Source organism: Rhincodon typus, chromosome 33, assembly GCF_021869965.1.
Source record: "Rhincodon typus isolate 14 chromosome 33, sRhiTyp1.1, whole genome shotgun sequence".
Lineage (NCBI taxonomy): Eukaryota > Metazoa > Chordata > Chondrichthyes > Orectolobiformes > Rhincodontidae > Rhincodon > Rhincodon typus.
Genome location: NC_063364.1, coordinates 14,528,787 through 14,540,199, shown reverse-complemented (window position 1 = coordinate 14,540,199; position 11,413 = coordinate 14,528,787). Strand labels below are relative to the sequence as shown.

General features: G+C 40.9%; 1 protein-coding gene across 1 annotated transcript; it reads left to right on the top strand.

Annotated features, from left to right (window-relative positions):
* Nucleotides 1-105: 105 nt before the first annotated feature.
* rsl24d1 (ribosomal L24 domain containing 1) lies at nucleotides 106-10,694 on the top strand. Its single transcript, XM_048616130.1, has 6 exons — nucleotides 106-316; nucleotides 4,921-5,034; nucleotides 5,123-5,195; nucleotides 6,687-6,750; nucleotides 9,759-9,844; nucleotides 10,013-10,694. Exons 1-6 carry the CDS (start codon nucleotides 236-238, stop codon nucleotides 10,084-10,086), a joined length of 492 nt encoding a protein of 163 aa, XP_048472087.1. The 5' UTR covers nucleotides 106-235; the 3' UTR covers nucleotides 10,087-10,694.
* Nucleotides 10,695-11,413: the final 719 nt, after the last annotated feature.

Below are 11,413 nucleotides of genomic sequence, written 5' to 3'. Positions count from 1 at the left end.
CTCCGGGATACACGGGCGCTGCGCTTCTATCCTCCGGGACTGTAGGAAGCGCTATCTCGCGATCCTCCAGGACAATCGGGCGTTGCGTTGCTGTCCTCCGGGACTGTAGGGGGCGCTGTCTCGCGGTCCTCCGGTACCGTTGCCCGAGGTCGTGGTTCGGCCATTTTGCTGCGAGTGAGGGCAGCGAGGGGCCGGTGTTGGGGAATTGCGCGGTCAATCACAAACCGGAGCGAAAATGCGCATCGAAAAGTGTTACTTCTGTTCGGCGCCGGTGTATCCGGGCCACGGCATGATGTTCGTCCGCAATGATTGTAAGGTGAGGCCGGGGAGGCTGGGCGCAGACCTCAGGCAGTCGGCCTGCAGAGCCCGGCATCATTGTCGGCGAGGAGAGGATGAGACATGGCCGGGAGAGAACCGGGAGAAGGGGACATAGCGACCAGAGCTGGCGGAGGCACGCTGTGGTCAAAACATACTTGCATTTATATAGCGCCTTTTACAAGATGTACCACAAGACATACCACAAGACATTACAGTCAGTGAGGTTCTAGTTTCATGTTGGTGTCATTGCCATTTTGAGCACAGAAAGAACCCACGAACAGAAATTTGTTTGTGCCAGTAGGGTTTTAGAAATATTGCCTCAGATACCAGAGATTATTCCACAGCTGAGGAATTATCTGAGGAAGAGTCACCGGACCCCAAACATTAACTGATTTTTTTCTTCACGGATGCTGCCAGACCTGCTGAGCTTTTCCAGCAAGTTCTGTTTTTGTTCCTGATTTACAGCATCCACTGTTCTTTTAGTTTTTATTATTCCACAGCTAGCCTTCAGAATAGTTGGATCGTTTAGGTCCACGTGAAGGGGTTGATGATACCTTGGTTTAATGTATGATTTGAAAGGTGCAACTCGGACTGAAGTTTGAACCTAGAGTTTTGTGCTCAAGCCTTTAAAATCAGACTTGTGAGCCAGAAGTTTGTGTTCTCAAGGAGAGCCTGAATAGGCTGTGGCTATTCTCCCTGGCGCTTTGGAGGCTGAGGGGTGACTCTATAGACGTTTACAAAATCATGAGGGGCATGGATGCCGTGAGTAGCCAAGGTCTTTTTCCTAGGGTAGGGGGAACCCAAAACTAGATGGCATGGGTTTAAGGTGAGAGGGGTAAGATTTAAAAGAGACCTAAGCATGCAGAGGATGATGCATGTATGGAATGAGCTGCAGAGGAAGTGGTGGAAGCTGGTACAATTGTAACATTTAAAAGGCATTTGGAAGGGTATACCAATAGGAAGGGTTTAGAGGGATATGAGCCAAATGCTGGCAAATGGGACTGCATTAATTTAGCGTAGACAAACAGGAGACTGGAAGAACACAGCAGGCCAGGCGGCTTCTGGAGGAAAGGAGCAGCCAATGTTTTGGGTATTACCCTTCTTCAGGATGGTCTTGAGAAGAGTAATACCCGAAAAGCTGACTGCTCCTTTCCTCCAGATGCTGCCTGGCCTGCAGTGTTCTTCCAGCCTCCTGTTTATCTACTTTGGATTCCAGCATCTGCAGTTTGTTTGGCTGTACATTCATTTAGGACATCTGGTAGGCATGGACGAGTTGGACCGAAGGATCTGTTTCGTGCTGTACAACTTTATGACAGTGCTACCAACTGAACCTTGGCTGAAACTTAATGTAGATTATTGGTGTACAGTTAGAATTTTAACTTACATTTAATTGCATGAAAACTTTTTTTTGCGTTGTTACTGTCCGGAAAACACTGCTCCGGTGTATGGTGGAACCAGATCTTATTTACTCATAGGATATGGGCATCACTGGCTGCGCCATCATTTATTGTCAATTTCTATTTGCCCTTGAGAAGGTGGTAATGAGCTCCCTTCTCGAACTGTTGCAGTCCATTTGGTGTAGGTGGACCTGTAATGCTGATAGGGAGGGAATTACTGGGTTTTGGCCCAGTAACGGTGAAGGATTGGCAATATGGTTCCAACTCAGTATGGTGAATGGCTTGGAGGGGAACTTGCTGGTAGTGGTGGTCCCAGAAAATTGCTGCTGTTGTCTTTCTGGATGGCAGTGGTCATAGGTTTGAAAGGTACTGTTTTAGGAGTCTTGGTGAAATTATGCAGTGCATCTTGGGGTTGGTACACACTGCTATTACTAAGTGTCATTGGTGGAGATAGTGAATGTTGGTGGATGCGGTGACAGTTAAACAGGCTGCTGGATCCTGTCTAACACTCATCCACGCAAGTGGGGATTGTTCCATTACACTCTTGACTTGTGACTTGTTGATAGTGCACAGACTTTGGGGAGTCAGGAAGTCATTTACTTGTTGCAAGGTTCCTAACCTTGATGTTCAGTTAAGGTACTCAAAAGGGAATTAGATGGTAACTTTCCAGATAACTGTGCTGAGTTATGAGGAGAATGGCGCGAGGTGAGATACTCATTTGGAGAATCTGTACTGATTTGATGGGCTGAATGATCTCCTACGCTGTAACAAATGTGATTTGGTAGTCTGCCCAGGACCTGGATGTATATCATGCTGTAAGTTAAGTCCTTCCTGTGCATGTCATGCAATCTACAAGAATACAATGTGTTCAGATCAAGAGCAGAAGTAGTCTATTTAGCTCAGAGAGTCTGCTCCACCATTCAATGAGATTGTGGCTGATTTGATAATCCTCAATACCATTTTCCCCCACAACACTTGATTCCTTTGCTGATTAAAAATCTGCCTGCCTCAGAGTATAATTTAGAGTTGAATATACTTAACAATCTGGTAAAGAATTCCACAGATTCACTGCCCTCAAGGCAGCACAGTGGCTCAGTGAATAACACTGCTACCTCACAGTGCCCAGGACCCAGGTTTGATTCCACCCTCGGGCGACTGTTTTGAATTTGCACATTCTTCCCATGTCTGCGTGGGTGTCCTCTGGGTTCTCCGCTTCCTCCCACTGTCCAAAGATATGCAGATTAGGTGGATTGGCCATGCTAAATTTCCCCATAGTGTGTAGGTCAGATGGATTAGCCATGGTGAAAATGAGATTACGGGATTGGATAGGGGACTCAATGGGATGCACTACAAGAGGGTTGGTGTGGACTTGATGGGCCAGATGGCCTGCTACCACACTTTAGAGATTCTGTGGGAACAGATTCCTCCTCATCTCTGTCATAAATGTGTGACCCCTTATTCTGAGATTATCCACCAGTTCTCGACTCCCACAAGGGGCAACAACCTTTCTTTATCTACCTCTCAAGTCTCCTAAGAATCTTGCAAGGTTTCAATAATGTTGCCACTCGTTCTTCTAAATTTCAATTAGTACAGGGCTAACTACTCAACCTCTTCTCATAGGACGGTAATTCCGTACCTGACATCAGCCTAGTGAGCCTTCCCTAGACTGCTTTCAATACCAGTATACCTTCCCTTAGCTAAGGAGCTCAATACTGTTCATATTGTTCCAGCTATGGGCTGACTAGTGCTTTACATTGTTTTAGCAAAACCTCTCTACTTCTATATTCCATTCACTTTGAAATAAAGGCCAACATTTCATTTACAGTCATTATTACCCATTTAACTTAGATGGTAATTTACTGTGACGCTTGGATGAGGACTCCCAAATCCCTTTGCTGTGGTTTTCTGCAGTCTTTCTCCATTTAAAAACTCCACTCTTCTGTTCTTCCTGCCTTAGTGCATCACCTCAGGTTTTCCCACATTATATTCTGTCTGCCATGTTTGTGCCCACTGGCTTAGTCTGTCTGTATCTCTCTGCTGACTCTTTGTGTCATCCTTATCACTTGCCTTTCCATCTATTTTTGTGTCATCCTCACACTTTGCTATTGTTCATTCACTTTCCTCATCCACGTCATTAAAATATATCATAAATAATTATGGCTGTAACATTGAACCTTGCGGCACTCCGCGAGTTACAGGTTCATATCCTGAAAATGTCCCCCTTATCCCAATTCTCTTCTATTACTTACCGAATGAGCTATCTGTGCTAATATTCTACTCCGGTACCATGGGATCATCTTAAGTAGCCTATTGTGTGGTACCTTAAAAGATGCCTTCTGAAAATTCAAGTATATGGATGATTGAAATGTTGAAGGGGCTAACCTTTTATTTGTGCAACATTGTTTTGAGTGAAATCAAAACAGTAAATGCAGGAAGAGCTCCGATCCATGGAGTAAAGGCATTAAGTTTTCAGTTTGTTTGCCCTTACAGCTTTACTGAAAAGGTTACCCAATCTGTAACGTCAACTCTGTTTTGGTCCACAGTTCAGATTTTCCACATTCACAGTATTTTGCTTTTTGATGGTATTGTGTGAAATCTGCCTCAGCTCCAGTGTACAGTTTTGATATTTTGCATTATTATAGATCGAGGGAACGTATCATTTAATTATTATGTGAACATTTTTTGTTTGAAATACGAATATGGTTTAATTAATTGCGGTCACCTTGGCATACCCCATGTATTTGTCTAGGGACAGTAGAGATCTTGGCATGCTGAACTGCTAACGGATGTGCTTGGTTTGCTGTTTTTCTACTTAGTCCATCCAGTTCTTTATCTCAGGCAAATGCCTGTTCCTAATTTGAGATTGTGATGTTTATGTTTTGATTTTCCTATTGCCCTGTTTTTCTAATCTAGGAGGGAGAAGAGGTGAAGTGACTGCCTCAGTCACATTAACTCCGTAAATTGTGCACTTCTGTATTGCATCATCGTTTTGTTCTGCTAATGATATCTCATTGGGATGTTTCCATTATATAGTTACCTGTCACACTGCACCACCTACATTGCTCATTTTAAATACTCAATAAGTGTCAGGCGGCAGATTTCTGACCCTATAACATTGCTGATGCTCTAAATGGAATTCACTTTGTCCTGGCTTTCTGTGAGCAACATTGCACCTATCGTGATTTAAAATTTCTTACTTTTGCAGGTTTTCAGATTCTGCAGATCAAAGTGTCATAAGAATTTTAAGAAGAAGCGTAACCCGAGAAAGGTCAGGTGGACAAAGGCCTTCCGGAAATCGGCTGGCAAAGAATTGACTGTGGTGCGTAAGAAGCAGTTTTTCTCAAACTCTGTCTGCCTTTACTTCCTTCCCTTCTTGATGATCTTGACATTTATTCTTTCATTTATAGGATAACTCATTTGAATTTGAAAAACGTAGAAATGTGCCAGTCAAGTACCAGAGAGATCTATGGTCTAAGTCAGGTAAGTAGTTCTTGTGTCTTGTGGCATTTGTGTTTTGAATATGTTGGGCATCTGTAGGTCACGGCAGTGGTTTTCATGGATCTGATGAGTTGTTCAACCTGTTTCGTGTGGAATTTCCATTTTGATGTTAGAGTAACCTTTGTGATTAAGAAACAGTAACAAATTGTACAGTATGTGTAGGGAAAGTCTGAAGCAAATCTTTTAACTAACTCTAATGCAGAGGCAAAAATGCTATCTGACATTTCACAAATATTTGCATCAGTGATGCTGTTAAGCTAGACGATTAGTGCAGAGTGGCTTACAAGATGTTTCTGCTTATTTGAAGTGAGGAGCAAGGGTTTGGGTCGTCAGTGTTAATGATGTTAATCATGAGGTGAAAACATTTTAATTTAGCGAAGAAACTATCTATTCATGGATGATTCAAGTACAGTACTATAAATGTACGTGTATGGCGTACATAATTTGTTTGGTTTGCATTTGAATTTCACATGTAAGCAAAGAAACTAACTGTGCAAGTAGATGATTTTTTTTCATAATTTAAATAGGATATTATCTTTGTGGCAAAGAATAAGAGTTGATATTCTTAGGCAATTTTTTGTTGTGATACTTTGCTGAAGCCCATTGTGATTTACTGGATTCAGTGCAATATTAGCTAAGCATTGTTTAAAGACTGTGATTTCAATGCAGAAAATCCACTGTTACATGAAATAAATTTTCTTTAATAAATGTATTAAGCTCATGGGAAGTTGCTGGTTTGTGCAATCCCCCTTAAAAAGCAAGTGATTTTGGCAGCAGTAATGAACAGAATGCTAAAACAACAAATATAGATCATCCTGTGCTTCAGAGGAATTAGCCTGGTTTTGCTAAGATTGCCAGTTTTATGGCTCTTGTATTTGAAATATGAAAAATATAGAGGTTCTCTTTGCATTGTGTGTGAAAACCAATTAGTTTCTTAGGAAAGTAACACATACATTAGGGTGGCACAGTGGCTCGGTAGTGAGCAGTGCTGTTTCACAGTACCAGGGGACCTCTGTTCGATTCCAGTGTTTGGTGGCTGTCAGTGCAGATTTTGCATGTTTTCCTCATATTAGCGAGGGTTTCCGCTGGATGCTCCGGTTTCCTCCCACAGTCCAAAGATGCGTAGGTTAGGTGGATTGCCATGCTAAATGATACACTACGGGGAAATCTAGTGTCCAAGAATATGTAGGCTAGGTGGATTAGCTGTAGTTAATGTGGGTTTATGGATCTGGGTGGGATACTCTTTGAGGGTTGGTGCATACTTGATGGATTGAATGGCCTCTATCTGCACTGCTAGGGATTCTATGAGTCTTTTATAATGGTTGTGATTGGATGCGAGGAAATGTTTTCTGCCTGGTTTGATTGATTTATTTTGCAAATTTCTCTGTCCCACTTCTGACCTAACTAAAGGCTGCTGTGACACTTAGGGGAAATTTATATTCTTTATGTTAATGGTAAAATTATGTTCAACAGTTGCAGCAATGAGAAGAGTTGAGGAAATCAAAGAGAAGCGTCAAGCAAGATTTATTATGAACAGGTGAGTGTGCCAAGAGTTTAAAAAGATGTTTTAAAGAATTACATGTTTATTTACAACTTAATCAAATTTTCAATATTTCTTGACCTTAACCAGTTTTCTGTGTAATATTCCTGGTGATTGCCAAGCAAGAAATTGCATTTGTGTCACATTTTATGGATGGGTGATACATCTAAGAAAGAGGCCTTAGAAGCCATTATGTCTTTGCTGATGCTTTATCATACCTCAAATTTCTTCATAGCCAGTTCATTTGTTTGAAAGTGCCTTCAAGATTATTGAGGCAAATTTGCCACTGAATTTGTATGCAGCAAAATTCCACAAACAGCAATGAGAAAACTGCCCAGCTAATCTTATTCCAGAGAAGAGTCATACTGGATTCTAAACGTAAACCCTCCTCCTTTCTCTGCAGATGCTTCCACACCAGCTGAGTTTCTCCAGCACTCTTTGCTTTTAGTTAATCTCTTTGGTGTCAGTTGAGGGATGAATGTTCGCCAAATACCAGGAGAACTTTCTCCTCTCGGTCATGCTACAAAATCTATTACGTACAGCTGATAAATATGAGGTCTCCACTTAATCCTCTTGTTAGGAAAATGTTAATCCCTGAGAAACCTACATATGTTCCTAGTTAGATTATGTGCCAAGGTGGAGATTGAGCCTGTAACTACAATGAAGGTGCTATCACTGAACCTAGTTAGGGTAATTTAAAGGAGACTGCCTTGTACATAGTCTGTGTCAGTACCTTTGGGATGCTGTGTAGCTTCACCTTAATTGGAACATTCGGAGCAGATTTCCTGATCATGTAGGGGCAAAATTGAGAATTTAGAAAAATTTGAATAAATCAAAATAAACCAAAGTATGACAAAAATCTGTCAGTATAATTCGAATAAATTAAACAAAGTTGAATATCTTTGTATGTACAGCTAAGTCAGCTAAGGGATATAGAGAGTATTGCTGAGAAAAAAGATATGTTTTGTCAGAGCTTTTTGTTTTGTATTCACCAAGACGTTTCACAAGAATACAAATTTAAGGGAAAACTGACATGTATACTGCATAAGAGTGATGATTAGTTAGCAGGTGGACTGTTGATTGGTGGAAAATGCTCCCATCAATGCTGATCGACAGGCTTTGTTAACTTTTAAAGCTGGCATGTAGATTCTGGTCAGGGTATTGCCCTGAGATTTGAGTAAGCCTACGACAGTCCCCTGTTTTGTTCAGTTAAACAGGTGGTCTGTGGATATGTTCTTTATGTGTGCAAAGAACAGGGCCCTGTATAGCTTTCAATACATGCAAGTGCCCAACACTGTGAACCTGACTGACCATCCTAAATTGGTTGTCAGTGTAATTCCTCACACATTCAGGACTATCCAACAAAAAGTGTCCATTTGCAGACTCGCATCTAATGTTAGATACTATGTTGCAATAGAGAGGAAATAATTGGGATGGCAAATAGAATGTTAGTCTTTATTTTGAAGGGGATGTCGTATAAAACTAGGTCATTTTACTACAACAGTACACAGAATGCGACATTGCATCCAGGGTATTATGCTAAGCTTTGTTCTTACTTAAGGACGCGTACACTTGGATTGGAAGCGGTTTAGAAATGGTTCGCCAGGCTGATTCCAGAGGTGAAGTGGTTGTCAGTGGTTGGACAAGTGGGTATATACTCATTGGAGTATAAAAGAACAAGAGGTGATCTTACTGAAACATAAGATTTTGATAGGGCCTGATAGGGTGAGTGCTGGACTATGCTTCCTCTTGTGGGGGAATCTAGAACTAAGGACACACTTTTAAAATTAAGGAGTCTATATTTAGGATGAAGATGAACAGATTCTTTTCTCTTGGGGAGTTGTTTAGCATTGGAATTCTTTACCCAAAAGAACGGTGAAGGGTAGTGGCATTGAATAAAATCGAAGCTAAATTGGACAGATATTTGATTGACAAGGGAGTTCAAAGGTTAAAGGGAACAGGCAGGATTATGGAATTAAAGGCCCTAATCAATCAATCAGCTATGATTTTATTCAATGCCAGAGCAGGTGTAATGGGCCATAGAGGTTACTCCTGTTTTGTACTTTGATGTAATTTTTTTGTAACTGCTCTTGTTGTGTGCACTTATTTTGACTTTGAAATTTATTCTTGTTCTGTACTTGATTCTAAGCCCTCATTTTGAGTCATCAGCTGAAGGATGAGGCTGAAACCATGTTTATTGAAAACAAATATTTAATAAAATGCTGCATTTATTGTCATTTGCCACCACTAGATGTGGTAGTACGTGCACAAACATAGGAACAAACATTGTAGGGCTACCTCACTGCCCAAAAATGGAGTGGCAACTTTCTGTCACAAAGGTGGCGCTGCCAGTACAATCACATACACACTGGATGGTACAAAGCATCACATGCTTTTCATCTTGCCTAGTCAATGCATCCTTTCCTTCTGAAACAAAACCTTAAATATCTGGAGAACAGGTCTGGCAGCATCTGTGGAGGGAAAAAGCAGAACTTCCTTCTGAGCAGCCATGTTCTCCCATTGTGGGAGAATAATTGAAGAAAGGTGCTGTTATTGCTTTGCTGCTCACAGAGACAGAATGTTATTTGAGGGGGATTACTAATGCTCAGCTCCCCTGTGAAACAATGAGATCTAATTTAAAGGTCAAGTTCTTTTCTCCCTGCACATGCAACCACAGGTGAAGTACCACAACATGCATCTGACTGCTAACAATCCTTGTTGTTGGATCTCAGCCCACAGCACTTCTCATTCTTCATTTGTTTGTTAGCAGCTGTATACATGTGAGCACAAGTGGGGGCACACATTTGCAGTTTTGCACATTTTGTGTGTCCTGACATCAGTACACACCACATCATGACATTATGCATGCATATTAATGTCATGGCTAACTGTGTCTAGGATTAGGTCATCTGTGCATTTGTGGGCTCCTGTGATCATTTTTTTATGCGTTGGGGACAGATGCTGCTTTGCTGCTAATGTAATAAATATTTTGCTTTTTGTCCAAGGTTGAAAAACAGCAAGGAGTTACAGACAAAGGCAGACATCAAAGAGGTCAAACAAAACATCCATCTCATCAAAGCTCCTCATGCAGGTAATAGACTGGGACTGCTTAGATATTCAGGGTGTATAAAGAATACCACACATCTTACAAATCAAATGTTTGCTGTCTTGTAATTGAAAACTTTGGGGTTGATAAGTGATTCGGGAATGAGCCTAATTTGTTAGGATAATTTGAGACTCTCGTGTTTTCCTTCAACAGAGAGACCAAGGAAACTGGAGGAGAAGATGGTACATACTTTACAAGAAGATTTGGAAATGGCAGAAGAAACTTAACTGTTGCTATTTGCTGTCCAGATGGAATGAATGATATATATGAATCAAATCTCATGACTTTAATTGTTTTGCAAGTTGTGGACATTAACAGTTCTTGGAATTTATCCAGCAGTAATCCATCAACACTTATCAAACCTCCTGATTGCCAAAATTTATACAGGACAAATCTGTAAGAAAGAAATGTAGGTGGAACTACAAATTCACTTATCTGGATTTTCCATATCTGGGTGAGCAGACTCATGGATCAAATTGAAAGACTTTAGATGGTAGTTTAGATGCTGATGGTATAACCTGTCTTTGTTATAGTATCAATGAATCTTTACCTGCAGTTCTTTAAAATCAAGATTATTGAGTTATCCTCATAAAACATCAAGCAGAAAATACCGTTTTTTGAAAGTGGGAATGAAAAAATGTCCAGTAGACCCAGCAATTTGGTTCTGTCAGTGTTTTGATATGAACGTTCTGGTCGAATGGTAAAGTTTTCTTTTCCAGAAGCGTGATGTGTATATTTTCAAAATAATGTTGGTTGACCTGCCAGCTCGAAATGTAGTCGGCTTTAAACTCGACACGAAAGATTCCAGTCAATAAAACATATTTTGTTCATCAAACTTGTTGTCATTATGATAATCTGTGCAGTTGTGATGTAGACGTTTGCAAATATTGAGTTCCTGTTTTGACTGGGTATTGGAATTGCAGGTTTTATTTTGAGGATTTTCTATTTGCACAATTAAGCTACAAATAAATTACTCTTCGGAAGCAGGCCATTCATCCCATCTGATCTGTGCTGGTATTTATGCTCCACATGAGCTTCTTCTCATCCCTTTTTAAAGAATGTACCTTTCTTATCTCACCTGTCCTTTTTAGATTCCACTTAAATCCATTTATACCATCTGTCTCAACTACTGCCTGTGGTAGGGAGTTCCACATTGTTATTGTTCTTATGGTAAAGAAGGTTCAACTGAATTCCCAATTAGAATAGAATAGAAAATTGTCTATTGTCACTTGTGCTCCATTACAGGAGTACAGTGAAAAGTTTTTACAATGGCTGCCTTTTAATGGCACTATCTTAGGTACAAGTACCTAGGTACAAATCTTACAGAGTGAAAAAATAGAATGTTATTATATAAGAGGATTGAAAGGTAAGGATTTACATTACAGTCTGGTAAGACGGCAGCAGCTCAGCACGTGGTGCCAGGCCTAAGTCCCAACAACTGTCCCACATCACACCAGCCTCCAGTCCACTCCTCACTGGCGCTCAGCAGCATCAAGGTAAGTCATGCTTTACTGGGATTTGCCTCCCTTGCGCCACTGCAAGACTTGGGATTCC